The 25,464-nt window shown below is 41.3% G+C and overlaps 4 protein-coding genes across 7 annotated transcripts; 1 reads left to right on the top strand and 3 right to left on the bottom strand.

Annotated features, from left to right (window-relative positions):
* The first annotated feature begins 3,045 nt into the window (after positions 1–3,045).
* Positions 3,046–9,019, top strand: nle1 (notchless homolog 1 (Drosophila)). 2 transcript variants are annotated; one of them, XM_026182087.2, is made up of 13 exons: positions 3,046–3,212; positions 3,757–3,911; positions 4,064–4,284; positions 4,460–4,539; positions 4,629–4,705; positions 4,792–4,889; positions 5,696–5,888; positions 6,637–6,772; positions 7,112–7,158; positions 7,243–7,445; positions 7,584–7,743; positions 7,827–7,897; positions 8,009–9,019. In XM_026182087.2, the coding sequence occupies exons 1-13, from the start codon at positions 3,059–3,061 to the stop codon at positions 8,019–8,021; spliced, it is 1,608 nt and encodes a 535-aa protein (XP_026037872.1). In that variant the 5' UTR covers positions 3,046–3,058; the 3' UTR covers positions 8,022–9,019. The 2 variants fall into 2 exon arrangements, with proteins under 2 accessions (XP_026037872.1, XP_026037873.1); XM_026182088.2 differs by lacking the exon at positions 3,046–3,212 and adding an exon at positions 3,279–3,417.
* Positions 9,020–10,090: 1,071 nt separating this feature from the next.
* slc25a1a (solute carrier family 25 member 1a) lies at positions 10,091–14,727 on the bottom strand. 2 transcript variants are annotated; one of them, XM_026182092.2, is made up of 10 exons: positions 14,347–14,727; positions 13,847–13,954; positions 13,671–13,770; positions 12,836–12,974; positions 12,671–12,755; positions 12,468–12,572; positions 12,227–12,342; positions 12,073–12,146; positions 11,850–11,973; positions 10,091–10,512 (listed from the first exon to the last, which is right to left on the bottom strand). In XM_026182092.2, the coding sequence occupies exons 1-9, from the start codon at positions 14,576–14,578 to the stop codon at positions 11,859–11,861; spliced, it is 1,074 nt and encodes a 357-aa protein (XP_026037877.1). In that variant the 5' UTR covers positions 14,579–14,727; the 3' UTR covers positions 10,091–10,512; positions 11,850–11,858. The 2 variants fall into 2 exon arrangements, with proteins under 2 accessions (XP_026037877.1, XP_080163682.1); XM_080307556.1 differs by lacking the exon at positions 13,671–13,770 and having other exon boundaries at positions 10,091–11,973; positions 14,347–14,653.
* Positions 14,728–15,444: 717 nt separating this feature from the next.
* LOC113030550 (F-box only protein 39) lies at positions 15,445–20,835 on the bottom strand. 2 transcript variants are annotated; one of them, XM_026182089.2, is made up of 7 exons: positions 20,698–20,835; positions 18,175–18,711; positions 17,882–18,053; positions 16,936–17,244; positions 16,498–16,722; positions 15,732–15,911; positions 15,445–15,640 (listed from the first exon to the last, which is right to left on the bottom strand). In XM_026182089.2, exons 2-7 carry the CDS (start codon positions 18,618–18,620, stop codon positions 15,515–15,517), a joined length of 1,458 nt encoding a protein of 485 aa, XP_026037874.1. In that variant the 5' UTR covers positions 18,621–18,711; positions 20,698–20,835; the 3' UTR covers positions 15,445–15,514. The 2 variants fall into 2 exon arrangements, with proteins under 2 accessions (XP_026037874.1, XP_080163681.1); XM_080307555.1 differs by lacking the exon at positions 20,698–20,835 and having other exon boundaries at positions 18,175–18,744.
* Positions 20,836–21,375: 540 nt separating this feature from the next.
* On the bottom strand, positions 21,376–23,075 carry LOC113031239 (uncharacterized). The gene is made up of 6 exons (XM_026183252.2): positions 22,939–23,075; positions 22,632–22,770; positions 22,342–22,501; positions 22,123–22,196; positions 21,651–21,881; positions 21,376–21,559 (listed from the first exon to the last, which is right to left on the bottom strand). Exons 1-6 carry the CDS (start codon positions 22,977–22,979, stop codon positions 21,515–21,517), a joined length of 690 nt encoding a protein of 229 aa, XP_026039037.1. The 5' UTR covers positions 22,980–23,075; the 3' UTR covers positions 21,376–21,514.
* Positions 23,076–25,464: the final 2,389 nt, after the last annotated feature.

Raw genomic sequence — 25,464 nt, 5'->3', positions numbered from 1 at the left:
CATTGTGTAGAAGAGTGTGCTCTTTTGTTTTATATGTGCTGTCTCAGTGAAGAAACATGCACCCTGCAACTGAAATTTCTTGCAATGGGTTGTCTGCAGAAACTGTTGAATATGAGAATCTTAGAGAGGAACATGACTAGGGATGGGTATCGTTTAGGTTTTATCCGATACCGGTGCCAAACCGGTACTTTTGAAACGGTGCCGGTGCTTAAACGGTGCTCAAACCGGTGCTTAAAGAATGGAGAACACAAAATTGGTCCAAAAACCTCCCATGTTCAGCTGTTTTTTTGTAAAAAGATAACAATGTTAGTCTTTTCTGCAGCTATAGGGGATTTATGGTATCACTCTTGGCTGGAAGCAGTGCTTAAACAATGGAAAAAACACAAACTTTGTCTAAAAACCTCTCATGTTTAACTGTTTTCCACTTTTTCTTTGGTCATTTTAGCCTTTTTGTCCAGGGTGAAGGGAGTATCTGCCATCAAACAAGGAGACAGCCGCATGTAGCTATGATGATGTTTGCTAGTTCACCTTACATGCATTAATGTAATAACGTGGTTAACCTACTCAACGTAAATTACACACAAACAACATTAAGCTACTCACGCAGAGAAGAACGGCTGCTGCTGCTGCATCATCATCCATCATCATTTCTGCTACACTGGCAGGGCTAGGGGCCAGGACTCTATTCTTCGGGTTTTTGGGGGATGTTGCTAACTCCGGGTCCGATAACTAGCAACCCACCCGCAGTAGATGTGCACGGTGTGAGGTCTCTCAGCAAGCTATCAAATACAGTGCATTTCTCACCTTTTAAAAAAAAAACGCTATGCGTCGCCAGGTGTTTCATCGGATTTGAGGTGTTACCTTCTTTGACAGTATCACAGTATCAGCTTAAAGCACTTGTTGCAGGCTGTTGAGTTTGCATATAAAGCACCGAAATGTGCGCTGCTTTTCGGTCTGGTTACTACCGTTTATGTCAGAACCGGTACCCATCCCTAAACATGACACAGAAAAATATCATCCTGGGAAAATGTATGTGTCATCGCAGTGGATTATCTTTAAAATGTAAATGCAGGTTGTCTGTTTTCCTCTTGATGAAAATATGTTATATCTCCCACACTGCATACATGAATCGTATCAGCACACTAAAAATATACTGCAAGACAAACTAAATATTTTTTGTGAATGTGTTTATTTAAAAAGATCCAGTATGTTTTCAGGATATGGATGTGTGACTAATCAGTGGAAAAAGATGGGCAGTGGGTCACTTTAATTATCAGTGATTAAAGGCCTGGAGGCTTGTAATCTGAGAGTGATCGCATTATTTTGCACTAACTCATATGCAAAGTCAAATTTGCTTTAACCAGCAAAGCAATAGTAATAAGCACAACACTGATTATGGTGATATTGTCCCGAGTGTACTCCAAAGAAAACATGGAACTGTCTACTCTCTGCATTGATAGATAACATATAGAACTGTAGGATACCCATTTATGCCATCTGAGTGTTATTAAAGATTTTATATATACATCATAGGTAGTAAAATTGGATAAGCTCTGCTAAGTTTCTCTTAGTATCTAATAAGCCAATCACAAGGCAGCAACTCAGTGCATTTAGGCATGTGGAATTAATCAAGATAGCCTTTTGAATTTCAAACTGATCATCAGAATGGAGAGGAAAGGTGATTTAAGTGACTTCGAATGTGGCATGATTGTTGGTGCAAGACTTGCTGATAGTCTGTCCAAAAATATTTATCTAGTGCAATTTTCCCACAAAACCTTCTCTAGGGTTTACAGAAAATGGTCCAGACAAGAGAAAATATCCAGTGAGCAGCAATTGTTTGTGTGAAAATGTCTTGTTGATGGCAGATGTCAGAGGAGAATGACCAGAAACTAGTAATTAAAAAAAACAAACAACAAACCCTAGTTAAAACCAACGTATACATAATAGCATCTCTGAACACACGTCAAATCTTGAAACAGACAGGCTACAGCAGCAGAAGACCACACTGGAAAACTAAAGCTGCAGTTTGCACAGCCTGACCAAAATTGGAAAGTCAGACTGGTTTCTTGAACTTGATGATGAGTTCAGTGTACTCAAAAGGCCTCCACAGCCACCAGATCTCAATCCAGCAGCACAACTTTGGATACAGAAGAGTCACATCATAAATATATTATTATTAGTATTAATAATAATAATAATAATAATAATAATAATAATAATAATAATAATAATAATAATAATAATAATAATAATAATAATGTGCCTCACCAGCTGAATTATACTGATACACTTTTCCAACTATAAGTTACACTAATTCACATAGTTTGGTACTGAAAAACTGAAACACCCATATCTCTCTTAAGTTATTACAGTGCAAGCTCAGTTTAACTACTAGGATCACCTTGCTTTAGTGATTCTGCAATTTGACTGCCATGGTAAACCAGCATTTCTTGGGAGGCCAGTGAGTGGACAGTCTTTGGATAGTCTTATTCAGGTCAGAATTTGGGAGGTACCCATCTTGCCTTGCAAAACTGAAAAGAGGTCATTCATCAAACTGTGCAGCTAGTTTTAAAAGCATGAGCCTACTCGAAAAGTGTACAACAAATGGAAATCTGTTGAGGACATCCTGCACTTACAGTCAGCTCCCTTAGTGTGTGGTGAGTTCATTGATCCACTTCTGCACCTGGAGATAATGTCTCTCCTGTTTGTCTCCTGCTTTGCATTTGCAGTTTAACACGCAGATGCTTTTCTACTGTCTCAAATCCTGGCTACATTTCTCCGAGTCTACACTACGTGTATAGTTGTAATTATGCATAAGGTGTGAGGGTGCAAGCATATTTTTTCATGTATTTATTTATTTATTTAAACTGAATAAATATGGATATTTTTCTATCCATTTTTTATATATCTAAATAAATATGGAATAAAAAGTTTGAGAACATTTGAGTAAATGCCCCCCTGTGAAAATTTGTTTCCTGTCCAGTTCATAAAATAGGACATTTAAGAAAGCTCGATCTTACAGAGACGTTATGAAAGTAAAGATGACTGGACTCCGTCTATGGAGAAGGAAGTAGCACGGCTACTTCCCATAATTCATTGCGTGAACCCGTTAACTGACGTGATCTTCGACGACTTCTTTACATATCTTTCATTTAAAGGCTCTGTGGTGGTACACACGTGGGAATCTTTATCTCGCCGCTACCGCTCTAAAGGTAAGGCTTTAGCACAGTTATTTTACAGTGTAATGTCGTATAAACCCGGACGCAGTTGTCCAAACAAGTTACAGTTATCGTACTGGCCTGGGCTCGGCTATGAAAGGATATAGATTGTTAAACTGTTGGCTAACGGCAAGCTAGCTCGGTTAGCTTGACAGACTGTAGTCAGCTAGCAAAACAGTAAACCAAAGCAAATATTCAGGTAGGACAATTCAGTTGAAGTTTTCGTAATAACTTTTTTAAATGGCTCTGCAACATGCTCCCTGTTGCTTCGTTTGTTTAAATTAGCTTGAATGAACTGATGTTAGACATTGTCTCGTTGACTTTAGCTAGCTGAAAAACTGAGGAGTGCTTTGTAATTAAACTACGTTTAGGGCGATGCACAGCGATATCAGTGTATGTTAGTAATGCAGCACCACTAAGACTTCCACATTTTGAAACATTGTTTGCGCGTTGTCTATCTGCATTTGGTATTTCTTCTGAAATGTTATTGTATTTTTGTAGAAATGTTAAACATTTTTAAAATATGGTCTCTTAACAGGTGGACCTGAAGCAGACATGTCGAGTGAGGACGTGGAGCGGCTTTTGATACAGTTTCAGGACGAGAATGGGGAGATTCTGGGTTCACCTTTCGATGTGCCTTTAGACATTACCCAAGACAAACTACAGCTCGTCTGCAATGCATTGCTTCAGAAGGTAATTATACAGCATAAGTATACAGTGTTTTGTGTAAATGTATAGCCCAGATTGAAATAATCAAATATGATGGTCATGATATCAATTTTGAATTGAATATCTAGTAAACATGCTTTTTCTTTTCTTTTTTTTCCTGCTGTCATCCACTCTAGGAGGAGCCAGTCCCGCTGGCATTCTTTGTGCAAGGGGAGATGGAGGTGGTGTCCAGCCTGGGGACATGCGTTAAGGCTCTTGGGGTTGAAACTGAACAAGTTCTGCCTGTGGTGTACCAGCCTCAAGCTCTGTTCAGGGTTCGGGCTGTGACACGCTGCACCAGCACACTGCAGGGACACACTGAGGCCGTCATCTCAGTCGCTTTCAGCCCCACTGGCAAGTGGGTACCTTTGACACAAAGTGAACAGATGTCAGCTTTTCTCTGCCAGTTTGTCATAATCTCTTGTACCTTTTGGGTTGGAGTTGTGTAACAGTATATGAAAATGGAATTATGTTGTGACATCACACCTCTAATTAGATTTAAACATTGATCCATTTGTCTGTTTTTATTTCAGATATCTGGCCAGTGGTTCAGGTGACACCACGGTGCGCTTCTGGGACTTGACAACTGAGACGCCCCACCACACATCCAGGGGTATAAAATAACATCTACAAGGCAGCATGATCTGATAATCATTGAACTTCAAGTGACTGATTGCTTTAATACACCATTGTTCATTTTAGGACACACACACTGGGTATTGAGCATCGCCTGGTCACCTGATGGAAAGAAGCTGGCTTCAGGATGCAAGAACAGTCAGGTGTGCTTCAAAAACAAACACATGTGATCCATAATTAGGTTTCAAAGATGCATTCATTAAACCTTTCTATTTTTCTCTTTCTCTAGATATGTCTGTGGGATCCAGTGACTGGTGCGCAGATAGGGAGGACTTTGACAGGACACACCAAATGGATCACTTGGCTCTGCTGGGAACCTCTTCATCTGTGAGCACTCGATCTATTTTTCACTTCCCTGAATTTCTCTGTTATTTGACTGCAGACCTCTCATTCAGACCCATTTTATATACGAAACTTTAAAAAATGTACAGTACTTTTACTCCTTTCTAAAAATTGAGTTTTTTAGGGAAAAAATAGTCTTTTGCGCTTCACATGGATCTGCATGCAGATAAATCCTGTGATTTGTGAACTACAGCTGGACTACAAATAAAAGCAAAACGACTTGAGCTACCAAAAATCTCTTCCCTTGCCTGATAATCTGTATGAATGTGTTTATAGAGATGGCAGTTAGTTGCATAGCAATTACAGAAACACTCCACTGAAATATTGCACTGTAAAATGAAACTGTAACACATGAATTCTGTTTCATAAGAAGCCAAACTTAATTTAAAAGCATTTTGTAATTTACAGTTATACAAATGATATTGTAGATCAGACTTGGACTCTTAAGTTATTCAGGAAGAGGCACATCCTTTGAGTCAGGCAGCCAATATATGTTCAGATATATCTAAACTACTTATTCAACAGCAGGATGGAGAGAGTGTCTGTTTTTTAGGCTGTTGGAAAAACAATACTGTGTTGGAAATGTGCTGTAATTGTCAGAGTAGTTTTGGCAAACAAATAAACACAAGGTTTCAGAAATGCCTTAAAGTTACAGACACAAGAAGTTAGTTTCCCTTAAATGTGAAGTCACTACATTGCAACTGTGCAGGTATTGATTATAATTTGATTATCATGTTGGACTAACTTAAACTTTGTGGTCTTATAGTTGTCTTTATTCTTATCCCTTTCAGTAATCCAGAGTGTCGGTACTTGGCCAGCAGCTCTAAGGACGGCTCAATACGTATCTGGGACACAGTGTTGGGACGATGTGAGAAGATCCTGACTGGGCACACTCAATCAGTGACATGCGTGAAATGGGGAGGAGATGGACTTCTGTACACTTCGTCCCAGGACAGGACTGTCAAAGTGTGGAGAGCAAAAGATGTAAGTCTGTGTGTGAAATATATGGTTTTAAAGGGTTATAAGAGTGATATGGTATGGGTTGTTTTTTTTTTTCATTAATATGTTAAACAATATTGGTGTGTATTCTTGTGCATGAAACATGAGTAATCCAGTTCACTGTTTTTATTTAGTTATTGTTTTTCTTTTGTTTGTTTTTTGTTCCTTGTGCATAAAAAATGTAGGCTAATAATGCTAATATAGACAAATGTTATGGCATCAGAAAGGCATTTTCACCCAGAGAGCTGCTGCTGCCAGCTGTGTGGGGAAAATCCCAGCAGATCTGCAGTTTCTGAAATACTTATATCAGCTCATTTGGCGCCAACGACCACCTTCAAACTCACCTTTCTTCCCCTTTATGATGTTTGTTTTTAACTTCAGCAGGTCGTTCTGGCCATGACTTCACATCTAAATGCCTAAACCCATTGAGCTTCTGCTGTGAAGTTGATGAGATATTTGTGGTAACATGCAGTTGAGCATGTGTACCTAACAAAATGGCTGGTTATTAAATTTCAAGTATATACATACTGTTAACATAAAAAAATTGTTGCTCTTAGAGAGCCCTTGTGCAGGTTAGTTGAAAGGTTTTATGATTAGACTTATTAACAGCATGTTCATGTGTGGCTGAGACACTAAAATCTTAATGGCCACAGAGAGGATGAGGATAAGAGCAAAGAGAAATCCGTGAAGTGTTTGGATGAAACGTGTGTTTAGTTTAATCTCTTTGATGCAGGGTGTCCAATGCAGGACTCTGCAGGGCCACGCCCACTGGGTCAACACCCTGGCTCTCAGCACTGACCATGTCCTGCGTACAGGAGCTTTTGAACCCGCAAATGCCACTGTCAACCCTCAGGATCTCACTGGATCATGTAAGACCCAAAACACTTGCATGTTCTTTAACATTCTGATTTTTAGTAACTGATCATTGCCATGTATGGTGAGTTTTTGTTTGTTTTTGTTTTGGGGGTTTTTTAGCATTTACTTTTTAATAGGTTTGACTCCAGAAAACAAAGTGTCACATATGCACCACATGGTCTGACATTTTACCATTTAGACAGGTTTTTTTAGTAGCAAAAAATGTGTGATATTAGAGTGTTTTGGCAGCACAGATACAGCTAGCATGGCTGCTGTGTGTTCGGTCACCTTTCTGGTCTCACAAAGTTAAAGGGGGTTGTTTTCATATAACAAGTTTTTCTTCTTCTCTCCAGTGGAAGAGCTGAAGGAGAAAGCCTTAGAGAGATATAATAAAGTCAGGGTAGGTACCCTTTGTTGAGATTTGTAAAAAGTCACATGTCCTTCCTCCCTGTTTTAGCGCCCTGACCTTTATCTTCTGCTGCAGGGCTCAGCTCCAGAGCGCTTGGTTTCCGGCTCAGATGATTTCACTTTGTTCTTGTGGAATCCTGCACAAGACAAAAAGCCTTTGGCCAGGATGACGGGCCACAGCGCTCTGGTCAATGAAGTGCTCTTCTCCCCAGACACCAGGCTTCTTGCTTCTGCCTCCTTCGATAAGTCTGTTAAAATCTGGGACGGACGCACTGGAAAGTAAGAGAATCACCATCACAAGGAATAATAAATTAATTTGCAAGTAATACAACTTTTGTCCAGGCGATGGTGCTGTACAGCCAAAGATGTACATCTTAGAGATTATGACTCTACCTGGTTGTGTCCTTTTGCCCACAGGTACTTAATGTCCCTGCGTGGCCATGTGGCATCAGTGTATCAAATAGCATGGTCAGCAGACAGCAGGCTGCTGGTCAGCGGCAGCAGCGACAGCACGCTTAAAGTGTGGGATATTAAGAGTGGGAAGCTCAACATGGACCTGCCAGGTCATGCTGATGAGGTGGGGGAAGGAAATTTGATATAAATACTTCCTTCTAAATGCTGATTACTGTTCCTGAATTACCTTAAGTCTTATCCGTGCAGGTTTACGCTGTGGACTGGAGTCCTGATGGGCAGAGAGTGGCCAGTGGCGGAAAAGACAAGTGTCTCAGAATGTGAGTATGATTCCAGTCAACCTGTCCATCCATCCATCTGTTTATCAGAGTTTCAGCATTTCCGCACACCTAAAACATCTACCTTGCGTTTTTTTTTCTTTCTTTCTTTAGATGGAGACGATAACCACAGTTCTCTTCTATTTCTGGACTTTGACAAAGGATTGTCACATCATTTCCTTCCAAACAGCTGACAGCTGGAACAAGGGCAGCTAGACTTTATCTAATTACCCATTTGACTTCATAAGTATCTGTCACTAGTGGGAGTGTCAGAGAATGCAAATGCAGTCACAATACAAATGCCCATGTGGGAATATTAACAGTGCAAGAGCTTAAAAGCAATCGGATGAACCAGAATGTAAAATCATCTGCCTCTTAAATTTATTGCAAGTAGATTGTAAGGTGTAGTATACCTTCTCCTATTATCGTCTCATCTTGGTATACAATTCAATTTTAGATCAGGCGCTCTGACATGGCTTCAGAAACGTACTCTGTTGCCATGCACATGTGGTTAAAAGCCAAACAAGGTTGTGCATCTATTGAAACCGATCCTGACACATGTTTATGGTTTCCTATTTTGGAGCAAGGAACTGCATATTTTCAGGACCATGTTTGCTACTTTGTCACCTTAGGCCTCACTAGATAAACTGTGAGTATCGGGTGGGGGCAGTGAAGCCTTCCTCTGTGATGTAAATGCAGATGGTGCTCGCCGTGCTCCTTCAGCCTTTAATCTCCTGTCAGCAAAGCTGCAATCTGCTGATTTTTCTGCCTCTGTGGTGAAGCCAAGTGTCACCAACTCTGTTTGAGTCACAGCCTGCACTGGAAATGCCAGGTTGACCATTTTTGTTACAGGAATGTAAGTATAAATCAGCATGTTTATATTAGTTTCCTGATCACACTCAAGAATCAGCTTAAAGTGTTCATCCACTTTAAGTGATCGTTTATTATAAAAGCACTGGTGGAAACCAGCATGTGAAATATATTCATTATTTACCTAAATGGGAAGTGTATTGAGCTCTGTTAGGTATGAACTCCACCGCCAATCATCAGATTTGTTTATAAAAGCAAGATTTCCAGAAATATGTAATGGCAGTTCTTACTGTATAAATAAATATTTTTAACTAATCAGTGAAAGCAGCAGTTTTGTGCCTTCAACAGAACCTTGTCAGGTTTTAAAGCCACTTCAAACTGTCCTGTGATGTAATTAGGCTGTTGGTTGTTTGCTGGAACTTGAACTTATTCAAACTACTGTGCAGTGACTCACTGTTTACATTATGACTGTTGATAAAAATATAAACAGTTGGATATTGTTGGGATTCAGCAGTGAAGGATGTTAACCTGGTTAACAAGCATTTTGCTGCTTGGATTCTTTCACCTGAACTTTAACACGTGCCAGCTCCACATCTGAAAACCATTTTTGTGTGGCACATTGAAGTATTGGACGACAATGATGACCGGACAGAAGCAGTGATTCTTTTTGGCATTTAAGAAATGTTTATTCTCAAGTGAGGCCAAATTTAAGGAAGGTGTTTTTTGTTGGTCCTGAAATCTGTGAATAAATGTTTGAGGATGAGTTCAAAAGGAAACTAAAGCCAACTGAATCAGCAGCAGGTTTTCCAGAATTTTCTTGGCAATCACTGAGCAGAGGTTTATACTGAGCTGGTGGATAACATCCTGAAAGCTTATCAGCTAATGAGTGCCAGTTTACTGAAGGGGCACTTTTTACATTCTCCACTTTTTCCACCAAATCTCTGTGATCAGCACGGGGAAAGATTTCATCAAGATATAACAGTGATGGAAGCTGATATCAGGGAAATTTTTAATCCTGAGCATGATTGGTAACTGCTGTTGGTTCTTGCAAAGTGAGATTGATGTGCAGTACAAACGGAAAAGCAAGTGCCTCAAACATGTTTTAGCACTCTGACCTCATATTATTTTGAGCTAAATCAGCAGAAATCTGCTTAAACACGACTCTGGTATCATCTTGTGGTTTGTTTTCAAAACAAATGGATCAAAGCATCTTTAGTGGGAAATTGAAACCCAGATATTGTGCTATTTTGAACTGTCGAAACATAAATTGGACAAGCTTTCTGTAATTATTTAAAATAAGTAGACGAAGATCTGGTCTGAAGTTCCCAGTAGCAAACGTTTCTTTTTTTTTTTTTTTGGTAGACCAGAGTAATCAAACTCACTCACTCATAATAATCACAAGTTTATTAGTAATATCTGGTTATATGCATCATACATGAGCATTGATGGTTTTCAACAGAAACACCAAACCTTTAATGTGCCCAGCAGGGATCAACAGTGACTGCCAAATCTCAAATGCTGTTTCCCCTACGTATGAAAAGCAGTAAACCTTAAACACAAAGTCCAAACAGTTTAAAAAAAAAAAAAAAAGTGCATTAATAAGTGAAAACGGTGGTAGAGACCTAAACAAACAATATTTTGCTGCTCATGGTTTAAAGATTTTCTGCTATTGAGGACGTTATGCTAGAGATCCTGCTGAAGCAGTTTGGCAAAGAGGACAAAGGCTTCTGTGGTGCCACCAGGTCAATCAAATCTGAGCCTCCCCCATTGATTGAGCTTCTGACATGGTACTGTGGAAGTTTCAGGCGCTGTAGATGTGATATGGAGGGAAAAAAAATATGTTTACTACATGTTGCAGATTAAAAATTATAAATTGTGCCAATATTTTGAAAACTTGTAGTACTGAAGTAAATTAGAGGAGCTAATTAGCAATTTTAGCAATCTTTAGCTTTTGAGATGCTTGACCTTCAGTTAAAGAATCTTAAAATTGCTTAATGTCCAATTAGTCCTTTTGATGAGTGAATCCATAAGCAGAACAGCTGAAGATTGAAGATTATTAAAGTAATATGGCTTATTTTCAGCTTGGCACAACCTTTCTTCCCCCCATGCTTCACGCCTGCATTTGCTTAAATGGTTCAGACTGAGGGTCAGAATAAAGCAATACGGATCAAATATTCCCAAATGAAGCCTTCATGTGCTGCTGTAGAGAATTCAAAGCTTTAAGAATCTTACCAGATTAGCAACCAAAAGCTCACCAAATCCCCGTGTAAAGACTGCGCTACATGCAGATTTGCTTCCTACATCACTAGATTAATCATCACTTCTGACAGGTTGAGACCCTGAAATGATCCGCTGGAGAGGCACAGGCTCCAGACCAGTTTGTGTAGCCTTGAGCAGCCTGCGAGCCACTGTCAGTGTGTTAGACTGATGCCACAGTAACATACATGCAGCAATACTTTGTACACAGCAGCGGCTGTAAAATGTTCATCTCAGAGTTCATCATAGAGACACAGAAAAGATATCCTGTGAATGTTACAGTGCGATGATGCCACAAGCACAGCAGGGTAAGCAACGGCAACGCTATGATGTGTTGAAACACTGCACAGATGTGTTAAAGCATCGCCCTCTCTGTCGTTCTCTGCTCAGTATAGTAAGTACTCAGTGAGTCAAAAGACACATTAATGGTTTCGTTACAAAGTGTTCACTCTACAACATGTAAGGTCACAACAGCCATCAAAAGCTAAAACAGTGGTCATGTGTTTTCTTCCCTTTTGTTCCCCTTCTAAATTTGGACCTTTGAGTCAAAACGTTTCCATTTGTTATATCATGTTTGTGATGATGAGATTTACAAAACCGAGCTTACAAGTTAGGTCAGGTGCACCGAACACGTCCTCCCCTCGTCTCGCCCTTCAAAATCAAATCATCTCCTGTTAGTCTGACATTGAACTATTTGGTGCAACTAACGTCTCTGCTTTTCCTTTTCAGTCACTTTGTTTAGAGTCTTTTAATTTATTTAGAATGTGTAACAGTGTGGAGACTGGCCGAGACGACATGTCATCTGCTCGTGGCCATCAAATTGATCAAGAACGAGATTAGAGGTGTTCAGTTGTGCATAGCATGAGGCACTGGTCTGTGCTCCCCCCACCTCTCCCGACTACTGGGTCTTCCACACGTTGTTAAGCAGTTTGACCACCTCCTCATAGATGACGAAGACTATGGCCACATCCAAGCACACGCGGCCAAGCCTGGGAACTGTCCCTTTATAAAACCTGCAGGAGGACGACAACAAGGCGAGATGAGGTTAGATGTAAGATTTTAAAAAAACAAACACGAAGACAAGCTAGAAAAGGAGGATATCAGTTACTGACGCTTGCGGTCCTTCTTGTTTCAAGATCTGGAAGGCACAGTCCATTGTGTTTTTGTAGCGGTGAGCCTCCAAACCCTACAAACCAGTAAAACAATGGTTTCCAAAAAGATAACCAGACGACAGCAAGAAATTCATTAGAACTTATGCTTCCCTACCTGCATCCTGGTCTTAACGACATCCAGAGGTGTATTTCCAAAAACGCTAGCCGCTCCCGCTGTTGCTCCAAACATGGCTGTGACGATTGGGTGCATTTCTTTCCTGGAATCATCCCCTTAGAGGTCAAATCCAAACATGCATTAATGTCCAACCCATGGGGAGGGAAGCCCATCAGTCAACTGTGACTGCTCTAACAGGCAGTACGCTTGCATGATATTGGAGCAAAGCACACTTTCTCACCTTTGTACCAATTGCGAAGTGCGTTCATGACATAAAATCGGATGGCCTGATTCGTTCCTTGTTTAAGCACGGTTGCCGTTAGGCCTTGATACGTCCCCCTCACGCCTGAACGGGTTAAAACAGTTTGACTCATTGTGAAACGCAAGCACACGTGCACATCTGTAGTTACAACCACTCGGCTGCTTTAGATTTCCCTCTCTTACCTTGCTCTCTGATAATTTCGCTGACTCCGTGAAAGAAGCCTCTGTAGCGAGGCCGGAGGGAGCACTGGTCGTGGATCAGCTTCACCTGCAAGATTTCATAAGACCAGTTTACTCACTGATGACACGACAGACCCGTGTAGTCACACACACGCTCCTCCAACGAACCTTGAGCGTCTCCATGGGGCAGACCACTATTATTGCCTCTGTTATTCCGGCGCCCAAACCACACAAGAGGCTCCGTGTGTTGTCTAGCCGCCCTGTCGCATCTCGCATTGGATTGCTGAGCATTTCAAACATGCCAAACCTGTAAGAAAGATTGGTTGCTTGACCGGGTCACCACCAGAGCAATACTGGCAAAAGTTATCAAAACAAATAAAGCGGCTGGTTTGAAATGCAATTTATCTATTTAGTTCAATTCCATTCCATTTATACAGTGCCAAATCACAACAACAGCTGCCTCAAGGCATTTATTATTGTAAGGTAAAGACCCTACAGTTACAGAGAAAAGCCCAACTATCAGGTGATCCCTGTGAGCAACCACTTTGGTGACAGTGGGAAGGAAAAACTTTCTTTTAACAGGAATAAACATCTGGCAGAACCAGGATTAGAGAGAGGCAGTCATCTGCTGCTACTGGTTGGGGGTGAGGGGGGAGACAGGACAAAAACGTTATCTAGAGTGAGTGTACACTGCTGCTTTTTCTTTATGGTCTCTTTTCATGTTTAAAAGCCCAGTTTGAAAAACATAGATGCTGGTTAGCTAAGTACTAAGAAATGCTGTGTCACTGATTTAACATCAGTCGGCTGCTTCATCAGTTTCAAGTTTGCAACCCAGCTCATCTGTGATTCTGCAAAACAAAAGGATGCAAGAGGCCCAAGTGCTTCCCTATCACAGCCACGCTTCTTTTATTCCTTTTGAATTGTTTCGAGTGTGTGTGTGTGTGGGGGGGGTTCTCACATAATCTTTATATTAAACTACTCTATATGATGCATGCATCTTCACCTGACTGCAGACTTGGGTATTGAGCCATACAGCAGGGAGCTGAGACCTCTATACAACCCCCTGAGCCCATGGTCTTGCACAGTCAGCTTCACGCAGTCACCTGTAAGTACACAGCATGCCCACGAGTGAGTAGACCAGCACAAGACCAACTTCACATGTATGTCCCAGTGACCTACCAATCCCTCTGTATCGCGGCGGGTTTACTCTTGCATCTAGCTGCAGCTGGGTCTTGACATACTCTGTAGGGAAGGTGATACAGATCTCGATTCCTCCTGCGATGCCACCTGAATGAGGAGACAAGGGGAGAGGGAGAATCGCTCACTGTGCACAACTCTTCTTGAATGTTCTTAGGGCAGCAAAGGGGGGAAAGAGACCTTGCCAGCATTTTCTACTTCCGCATGAAAGAAAAAAACAAAAAGATGAGATGGTTCTGCAGCACAATCCCTTCAGCATCCCTTACATCATTTTTAGATTACCTCAGAGGTGCATTAAAGACTAACACTAACGTGCAGCTACATCATGCAGTAGCATCACTGCAGCTTTGACCCAGTTCTGCATGGTCAGCCTTAATGGGCGACAGATTGAGATTAGTCTGCGCTGGTTGTGTGTGGCAAGCACTAAGCGGCTATGAGAGCAGGGGTGGGGATCTGCCGGCTGAATAGGTCGTAAAATCAACCTGCGAGGATGGCCTTTCCGGGATGTGTTATTTTCCTCCCTCCGATCGCGGCAGCCGCAAGGCTCCTCCTCGCCGCGTACGACCGCTGGTGTGCCGGCACAGCGCCCAGGCCCGCCGCCGAACGCTGGGATGGAGGCTGCCGATCCGGAGCCGAGCTCTGGCATCCTCTCCTCACACCGCAGCTCTCGCAAGGCCCCTCACACACCGAAAATGGCTTAAGCAGCGAGGACATTTTTCTTTCTCGATTTTACGACGGTCCCACTCAAACAATATCAGACAACAACAACAGCAGCAGCATGGGAAAGGCGTAGCAATGTGGCGGCAGGCAGAGCATCAATATTCAAACAGCGGTCAGGTGATTGGACATACCATCGGCTGATCCGCCGCGCTGCCTAATGTCATTATTTGGTCACGTGATCTACAGGGGGCGGAGGCTTTTGGCGACCAATCAGGTGAAGGATGATGTTTGCCTGATGTGCGGAGATAAATTTATATCATCCGACTATAAGCCTTTACTGAATAAATTATTGAATATAATATAAGAATCTGAAAGAGGGGTGAATTAACATTACTGTACAGATAAATACAGATATGGTGCTTGATGTTTCAAGTAACCAAATTAAAATACCCCAGCATTTAGATAAATGTTACATTAGCCCACATCCTTTTTTATGTACGAGCTCTATACGTAATAATAATGAGGTGAGGTGTAGTGGCACAGATAATGATAATAACAGAAAAAAATTAAACGAATATGACTGAAAGCCCACAATACACTTGACTTCATGTGCAGTTAGGCGTGAGCTGTGTAAGCAAGAGTTTGGTATGTTGCTGTTGCCTCCTGTTCCCTTAAATAGAGCTCTCCCACACACACATATGCATGCATGCACACACGTGCACACTCTGCTTCCCTCATCACCCTTCGCTGAGAAACTAGGTCAGTGTTTCCATGCACACCCCCCACTGCCACTCACACCACCCCAGAGAAAAACAGGCAAGAGACAGAGAGAGCGAGTGAGAGACAGCTAGTGGGCGGGCAATCCACATAAAAATGGCCAGTTATTACTCTTTTGGTTTGATTATTTGCAAAAAAGATGCTTTTTATGCTTCACTCATTTATTTGTTTTTTTGTTTGTCCTTTGCTGGTCGACAAATCCCCGTGAAAGTGTTATTCAAACGGGTAAATTATGGCAGAAAAACACAGATCAGGAGGAAGATGAAGGTAGGAAGACAGCATTTCCTCCAGTGCTTCTTCCTCCTCTCCAGCAGCTTCATTAAAGCTGCAGATTCTTACCTGCAAGATAAAATGTTTAAAAGCATTATTGTGAGGGTGTGTGTATCTTTATTGTGTGTGCAGTCAGGTTGACATTGCTGTTTCGTCTTACGTGGATCTCTTTGAGGGAGCTTTGAGTTAAACTCATGTCTAGCAGCCTTGCAACAGTTCGGATTTCCAAGAATGCGCAGATGCTCAGCTCCACCAGACGCTCACACACTTTAACCAGCTCCAACAGCTCCTCATCCAAAGATTCACCGAAGTTGTTTGCACCGAAGTCCAGGTTTAGATGCTGCAGGATAATGATTTTGATTCAGTAACTAGGTTCATGTTAAGCCAGTTCTCCATCAGGCAACTGCTGTTCTTTAATTCAACGCTTAGTTCTTTAAACATAGTGTGTTACTAAAGACTGTCTCAGCCAATCTCTTGTAAAGTTTGTGGGACGAGGCCACATGCCCTTCAGTTCCCTCTTCTTGAAGCATCATTTACACAGTACTCATGTGTTGTATCACATTAAATGATTTCGCAAAGAAAGGCACCAGCCAGCCAGTGGATTTGAACCTTCTTGGGGATTGTTTAAAAATCTAGTAACAATCCCATCAATAATCCACAATAAATGCCATAAACAATGACCAATAGGCAATGTTATTCCTGGTTGCAGATGTAATGACATTGCTTGTGACTAACCAAGCTTGTGGACATAAGTTGAGAGAACGTCTGTTAATTTCAACTTCAGAGCCTCTGCAGATCAAATTCAAATGAGCTGATGTAATATATATAGCATACAGTAATGTGCTGATTGTAATGAGCAGGCATTCATTTTAACATATCATATCTACACTCTGAACTCTGTAATGCTGCCTGCTCAGCACCCTGACCTGAATGGTGTGTCTGTACTGAGGCAGTATGTCGCTGAGGAGAGGCTTGGGACTCCAGTCTTCGTTGGGCGAGTAGGAAGCAGACATGCAGTATTCACTCAGGGGAATCTCGGGCAGCAGCATCCTGGCGAGGCGATCATTGTTAACAACTTGGTTCACTGAAATCTTGACTTTGAGGTCTGGGCAGCTTGATGCCAAAGTTGCCCATGAGCTTCCACAAATCAGCTTGACAGACAAAAAGAAGCGGAGATGGAAATTAGACCTGTGGGGGTATTTTAAACCCTGTCTTCCTACCCAGGATCTATACATCTGCCATTACATTGTGTCCAACCACAGAAGCAGTGAATCCAGTTTTTGTTGGGGATCACAGCTACATCATTCACACATCCCCACACAATAATAAAATAAGGCCACTTGAAAGGTTCGTTTCATGCTTACCTGTTGATGTGGTTCTTTAAGACAGCAGTGCAGTAAAAATGTTTGCAGGGTATTGCCATCTCTGCTGGACTTTCGCCTCCCTCCTCCGTGTCTTTGCTGGAGTGCCATTAGAAGCTCATCTGACAAACAGGAGTAACTCAGCCTCAGATCGGTGAGACGCTGCAACTGGCTCAGGTTGTCGGGCACGCTGGAGTTGAGGTAGACGTTCACCGAACCAGAAAAGAATGCTTCCAAATCCAAAGAGGAAATATAGCACCGGGGGTAGAAGCGCGTCTCATAATGTAATAAGGCAGAAAGCAGCTCCAAACCCTTGAAGTTAAAGGTTCAGAAACCATATAAAGATTAAGAAGACCACAATCAGTATAATAATCAATCTAGCCTAGAAAGCAAACATTGCCCAGTGAGAGGTCTTAGACTTTAAACTATCAGAAATCCATTTATGAAGTAATAAGGAGTGTTACAGCTCCACTGGGCTTGATATTTAGGAGTTTGTGATTGATGTGAACCCAAAAGTCAACATTTCTAGCTTGTGGTTGTCTGGCAGGAGAGGCTTTAAACACAAACTTACTGCAGCTTTATATGGAGACCTGCAAACTGGTAACTAAAATTGTGGCATTTATTATAAAACATTAAGGGAAGAATCAAGCATCACAAAGAAGATATTTGATTTAAATTAGAATATTAAACTACTTAGCTTCAATTCAGTTCAGTAATGTAGTCTTATGTCGCTGAATTTGAACATCTTTTAGTAACTTTTCACCAAAATTTAAGTTACTATTCCATATGAAGACTGATTAATTGACACACACAATACTTCGGCTCCAGTTCTCAGCTGATGAGATCTGTTCTGTGTTTTAAATAACTCTAGCACTGTAGTGAAGAGCTGGAAGTTGGGTGGTGATATATAGCTGCTGAAACATTATCTTAGGATGTGTGCTGTAGTCACCTGATGGATGCAGTTTCGCATCCCGCTCAGACAAATGGAGTTGAGTTTTGAGCTGCCTCTCTGGAGGAATGAAATCAGGCAGCCCACCACTGAGGCTCTGAGGCTTGAAGTCCAAGCGCGTCTGTCCAACTCCAGGTTCATGACGGCTAGCGAGCGCAGTGGGGCCCTCACCCTGTGGAGGTCGCAATGATAATAAGGTTGCAGTGTGAGTTTTTACTTATATTGCACAGGGTAACAGAGTGGGGCCCTAATTTGTGTAAAACCACGAGTTGGTTCAGACAGGCCTCTTTTACCTGATGAGCTCAGAAAACAGTTGAGTGATCGCTCCCTTCAGTCTCAGGGCTGCCTGGGTTTTCCTTGGAGGACACACAGTCACCTCCAACCTCTCCAAGTAGGCGCCCAGGTGGCTCACATAGGCAATGGTAGAGGAGTAATCTGGCTTCCTGAATTTGGAAATCCGACCACTGAAGTGAAAACGGCGGTGGCGCCAGAGAGAAGGTGAGCGCATGACGTTGTGCCACTGACGACAAACAAGAGCTGCTGTTTTGCGATCCCAGTCTGGCAGAAAACTGAATACACGCTCCAAGCACAGACGAGGAAGTGACAGCCACGTGATTTTCCTGTCTAAGATGCAGTCACAGCTGTCATCAGTGAAATATTCTCCTGTCTCTGGATCACTGTATTCCTGATCAATGCCATAATTCTCTTCTTCCCCAATGCTCTCCTCTAGGTTTTCCATGTTTTAATATTTGGATCACAAGGTTTCTGCAGCTTGTACTCTCACAGTGGACTTCAGTGAAAGTAGATGTGTGGGACACAGGCTAATCCCACTGTAGTTTAAAGAAAACATTGAAAAATGTTACATCAATATGTAAGGAATGACAGGGAGACTACCTACAGCCACAAGGAGTCCAACAGCCAATGAGATTCTAGAGGAATTTGGCACAGAATATTGTGACATCACAAGGAACCAGCTCAGTTTTCTGTTCAAGACATTCCATTCACTCCCTTTAAAACAGGCTGCTTTTATGAAGGGTTTATAAATTGTAACTAATCACGTTATAATGAATAGTAATTGACTCATTTTCATTTTAACATCAGTATATGGCCTCTTTTCACTCCCCACATGTATATACCACTTCTATGGAACGCCAGGACTGCCATAATGAATGAATTAAATACACCATTAAATAATTAATTAAATGTGGCAATAATTAATTAATTACATGTGTTATAACTATTTATTTAATTAATTAATTCCAATTTTAATTAATTATTGCCACATTTAATTAATTATTTAATGGTGTATTTAATTAATTCATTATGGCAGTCCTGGCGTTCCATACACTGCAGCATGCCATTAAACTTTATATCATCTCTTTCTAAGTCTGTGTTTTCTCTCCTCACCCACCAACCAGTCAGATGGCTGCCCCTCCTTGAGTCTGTTTGAGTCTGTTTGCTTGGGTTTTCTTCGGGTACTCCCTTATCTGCCTGAATTTCACACCGGACCATGTCACAGGCTGACTGACACAGATAGCTTCTCTTTAGTGTCTTGGTTTGTAAAGTAAACTAAGATAAAATTGCATAAAAGATGGACTTTGCACCAAAAAACAAGCCAATAGGTCACATTGTGACAGCAGTTCACAAAGACAAGGGAGTAAAGCTAAGATGGAAGTTGAAGAGCTGAGCCAGTGCAGTTTTTTCTTATGATTTAACATTTACATGACAGCAGATAAACTGAATGTGGAAAAACGGAAACTATGTTATTTTTTCACAATAGGGGGGATTTTGAGCTGTTTTTGAAACTTTTTTATGGGTTGTTATTGATCAGTTTTACTTTTTAGGCTCCCTTGACATCAGATTGGACTGCATGAGGTCAAAAACCTCAAATGAGTGTGATAAATCAAAGAAAAAAAGGAATTAGGGGAAATAAACAAAAGGGGATTTGTAGTAAAGATGAAATTTAAAAAATAGAGAAGTGGAAAGACAGAACATACTGAGATATACCCTACTTATAAACACTTATTAACTCATTAAGTCACGTATAAACCTGTCCAGTGCTAATGGTGAATTTATTGTCAGTGTATCCAACAGACAAGACATGTATATGATAATGCCCCTGATGAATATCCAATAAGAATGTTCTGCCTAAAGATCTTAAGTTAAAAAAATTTCTTAAAATAAAATAAGAATGTGAGTGCATATTTGCGCCATTTAGTCCATTTCTAACATTATTTATTGAAAAAATACAATTAAAAGATCTAAAAAATCTTAATTGACCCTGTGCACGAGAAAATGCTAACTTCCTGGTTTGAGACCGGACGTGGGGTTGTACATTTCCGGTAGCTTTACTTTGCGGTCAATCGCTACTGCGAAGATATACTCCAAAATCATGTCCAAAACTCGAAAACGGAAAGATCGCGTTAAGTTACAAAGAGCAGAAGGTGGGAACACTCACCACTGTTGTGTCATAAAAAATCTAATGATCAATTTTGAAGTTTAAAGAGTTTAGATCAATCAGTTGTTTACATCGCTCAATACAAGCAGAACCGCATTACTGCAGCAGAAGACACATCGTCCACATTCAGAAGCACATCTCTGTATAGTGACTGGTCTTATGACTTAAACAGGCAAATGTTCAGCATTCAAACTACAGGTGAAGAATAGTCAAACCAGATCTTTCCCGTTATGTCGATATCAGCTAGTCAAGTACACACCTACACAGCATGTTAACAAACCGTGAAAAAAGCCACACAAAAAATGAATGGTAAGAGTTTCTATACATTAGTATTTACGAAGGGTATGCTGTGACTTACCTTCAAAATTACAGTGGTCCCTCGCTAATAACGTGGTTCACCGTTCACCTCGCTGTTTCACAGATTTTTTTAGTGCAAGTTTGCACGTTTTTTTACGTCACATTGTGTCCTGCCACTGCAGAAGATCTCCTCCGTGACGATTGCTAGCAGTGTGAATCTGAAGTGCAGTACTGTATGTCCACGATGTCCACCAAACGTTTTGCACCGTCAAAAAATACAATTGGCTACTTGATTTCACCTATCGCTGGTTATTTTTACAACATAACACCCGCGATAAACGAGGGACAGCTGAGAAATATAACATTTGAATCCCTTTTCTCTTTTGTTCTGAGGCACAGGGAAAAAATATCGACAAGTCGATGAACATCATTTACAGATATATTGGGTAAATGCCCAAGACATCTATAGAAATGTAAATCGCCGCTTGATTCATTCATTTGCTTAACTTGTTTTGGACCGTAAACAGGGCGTGAACAGGACACCGGAAACAAACCTCCCCACAGGAGTTTCCGCACCGGAAGTAGCATATGCTAACGTGCACATGGTCATTTTTAACATAGGGATGTAGACCAGGAAAAGGAAGAGGATGACTTCACCTTGCTCAGTTAAAGTCACAGAAGTTCAACATTGAGTAAAAATAATAATATAATAATAAGTGAGGAATAGTGATGACAAAGCTTAAGTGTAATAAATAGATAGATATTTAATAGCACAAGCAGATACTGCACAACACTAACACGCTAAAGGCTTCCTGAGAATATTCTAATTTAGACAGCAGACACTATTTTTAATAACAAAAAAGAAACGTTTTCTTCATCTATTTGTTTGACTTCCTCAGATCTTCAAACAGCAGACACTTTGCCTGTGCAGACAGAAAGAAAGCAGAGTGACATAAACTGCGGTATCTTTAGTGATGATCTATTTATGTCTACGTGGGCTTAGCTTAGCCAAACCTCATGCCAGCGTAGTGTGTCAGGGGGCAAGTCCAGATGGCAGTGTGGACAGGTGTGTGTCTGATAGTGCACTTCCTGGTTTCTCTGTCCCCTGCAGGGCCCCTCGCTTCCCCACAGTGGGTGACACGGCGAGTGGGACGACCAAGCTACACCAAAGTGTGGCCGAGGGTCTGTTTGGTAGCTCACTTTTTGACCACTAGAGGGCAGCGGTGACGAATCAGAGTCGTCCTGCTGTTCAAGAAAAGCAGAGGTCTGCATTACAGTAGAGAAAAGAGCTGTGCACAGTGACTTCAGGCTTAAATTTAATTCGAGTCTTTAAAAATTACACAAAAAAATGCACAGCAATAACAAATCCTCTATTATTTTATATGTGTGTGTTACATTAGAGAAAACTAAATGAATGGGGAATGCATGAAGCATTTTCTCAACACTCCCTCTAATGGAAAATATATTTTGTCATGAATTTAAAAACCTGTTTTGTAGTTTCAGGGCGATACTCCGAGTCAAGAGACCTCAAGCAGTACCAGCAGGGTTCAGGTGGGTGATCTATAAAAACACAAATGGCAAAGAAAAGCACTTAAGCAGCATTGGCTCTAACCCATTTACATTTAAATAGTCTCACACAAGCAAGTGCTTTCAATAAATGCACCCTGCTGGCCCCATGCATCTGTCAGCTGTGAGTGTGACCTACTCTGTGTGTTAGAGGGATGAGATAACACAGAAATGGGGGACAACTCTTCTTCTGTCTGCAGGGAGGACGATGGGAGGCACCCAGTATCGTCCTGGGTGTCTGTGGCTACCAGGGTGCTGTCTGGTAACACTTCTGCACCGCTGCACTGATCGTCTGCACCCTTTATCAAGCACACAAACAAAATGACACGCTAAATGCTCATTTGCTGTTTCATATGAGTTGCACTGACTGTGATCGATAGAGGTTTTGTTTATATTATATTTCATTTATGTGGTTTTGTCTCATCTGACCTGGCTTGGCTCTCCATCTCCATCATAGTGTCCTCCATCAGTCTGGTCTTCCTCATCTGGTTCCTGGAGGCTTTGTGACTCATCGCTGTCCTTGCCACAACTCTGAGTCACTGTTTCGGCCTGAGTAAAAGTTATCCCACTGAAGTTTGAAAGAGAGACAGAAGAATTAAAAAACATGCCCTCCTAACCGCCTGACTACAAGGTTATCAGCCAATCAGTCACCAGCTGCCTTACAAGGGATCAGCCTCTATTGTTACAGTCAGGGCGACCTGATTAGTCGTAAACATTCATTCTCCCCTCGCCTTACCTTTCGATGCTCTGGCCCTTTTCCTCATTCTCTCCCTCCATCCCACCTCACGTGTGACCCTCCCAGGGTGACTGCTGGGTTTTTCTTCTTAATCCCACTTGGTCTATTTTATTTATTTATTTGTTTTAGCTTTTCCCTCTCTTCCACCGCTCTGTCTGCCTGCTCTCTCACTGCTCTCATCCCTCCCTCACTGTGTGTGAAACGGAAACTCCAGGCTTTCAATATTTGATGTGTCTGAATAGCTCACAAGCAGGTTTCTGTAAAGCATGATCAGGTGATTCTCTGAGTGTTGGAGTCGGCTTTGCCCCAACATCATCATCATATTGTAATTCCACTATTCCCCACGAGTAAACAACACAAAATAAGTTTATTTTCAAACATAAGGTCACTATCAATGAATAAATTAGCTGCTATTTGATCTTTGTCCGTCTGTATGATTTCTGCTTTGATAAATTATTCACTATGCTTCTCAGATTTGGCAGTTGACGGCTGATGAAATATCAGGTTAAATATTCACATATTCAGGTTTCAGATTGGCGTGTGGCTAATTAGACTGAGACCTGGTGAACGTGTAGAAAGATGGTGCAGGTGAGTGGGAAACATCATTGGGAGATGAACAGGTCATTCCCTACCTTACTTTCTACTGAGCAAGGTACTTGTAATCCACTTGGGTTCCTTCCATATGATAGCCTGTTATACAGTACTGTGCAAAAGTCTCAAGCAACTGCTCATTTTTTATATATTTTATTTCCAAGGAGCCAGACTTTTTAAAGTGGTCTTGACCAATAGTTCTCCAGGCTTTCTGAAAGTATTTCAGAGCTTTCCCTTGGACATTGCCTGTCTCTGAACACTGACCTATGAATCATTCAAGCATAAAAATGGAATTTAACTCAAGGGACGAACCAGACAATTTAGCATATAACCAATTTTAAATAATATCTATAGGCACTTTGTCACTGGATGCCTGTTGCAAAAATATAGACATTTGTTTGAATCTATGAAAAATGTCAAAGATATGTTTGACAGACATAAAATAGTATATCTGCACCCACAAGGTGAGAGAAGAGCTATTAGCTGAAAACATGACACATCTCAGGATGGAGTGCAGTGTATCCTAAACAATTTTGAGGAAACTGGACAAAGTCCCCATCCATCTATTCTCTTCTGCTTATCTTTGTCACTGTCGGAGGGCGGCTGGAGCCTATCCCAGTTGTCTTAGGGCGGGAGGCGGGGTACACTCTAGACAGGTCGCCAGTCTGTGGCAGGGCTAATCAAAATAGGTGGTCAGCCTAATATACTGTCTACAGATGAACAGTATCTGGAAGACATGTGCTTAAGAAATGCTAAAAAATTCAGATCCTCTGTGAGACATACCTGACAGAGGATCTGAGAGATGCATCTGACCTTTCAGTTGATCCATCTACTGTTCAATGAAGCTTTATCAGAAATGGCCACAGTGGAAGGATGGCTTTCAAGAAGACATTATTAAGGAATAAAACCAAATTCCACAAGAATTGGATCAAAAATCTGTGGTAACAGGACTTATTGAGTGATGAATCCAAAGGCGGAATTTTTGGTTTCGTCAGATGCGGATCCACCATGAAACACCATTCATTTTTCGGTGATCCCAAACACACTGCCAATGCAGTAAAAGCATACAGCCGAACTCAAGGATTGGCCTCCCCAGAGCCAAGACCTTATCATTATTTAAGCAGTGTGGGATCATCTTAATAGAGAAAAAGACAAGCAACATCCAAAGAAGATCTGTGAATATCCTCAAGAAGCCTTGGAGTACTATTCCTTAAATTAAAAGAGAGTTCAGGTTGCGTTGAAGAATAAAGGTGGTCATGCCAAATACAGGCGTTAAAGCTCATTAGAATTGTACAAACGGTGTTTTCTACAAACTGTCGTACCTATTTCCTATTTTCCTAGCAAAATATAAAGAAAACTGAAGTGTGGCTCAAGAATTTTGCACAGTACTGTACTTCTATAATATCACATTTCAGACAGAAACATTTTCCCATGCCATTTGAAAGCAGCCACTCTGGTCATTCATGAGTAATTAGAAGGATTCATTCTGGTAATAGAGTATTTTCACACAGCAGCACCATGACTGCATTGTAAAGCACTCAGTCCACCAGCAGATGGAGGAAGAGAATTTCATCTGTGGTTCATAAACCACAGGTAGACCAAAACCACATTATACTAAATCTTGGAATTTCTCCTACACATGTTTGCCTTCAATTTTATCCATTTTTATCCATATTTAATTTTGTGTCCCCCGGTCCTGGAGTATCTCTTGCATGAGCCTCTGTCTTTTTAGCTTTCAGATTCTGTGGGCTGGCGTCTTCATTTGACATGAATTCTCCTTTTAGAAATTCAAAGTAATCCGGTAAGGTATAAAAAGCAGCACACATGGGTGAAAGCCATTTCCAACCACCCTTATTAACTACACTATGTGACTTGGGTTTTAATTTCAGGCCTTTTTGTAAAGCTGTGGAATGTGTGTGTGTGTGTGTGTGTGTG

This window comes from Astatotilapia calliptera, chromosome 10, assembly GCF_964374335.1.
Source record: "Astatotilapia calliptera chromosome 10, fAstCal68.1, whole genome shotgun sequence".
Classification (NCBI taxonomy): Eukaryota; Metazoa; Chordata; class Actinopteri; order Cichliformes; family Cichlidae; genus Astatotilapia; species Astatotilapia calliptera.
Note: the sequence above shows the minus strand (reverse complement) of the source record. Positions and strands in the feature narration are given on the sequence as shown.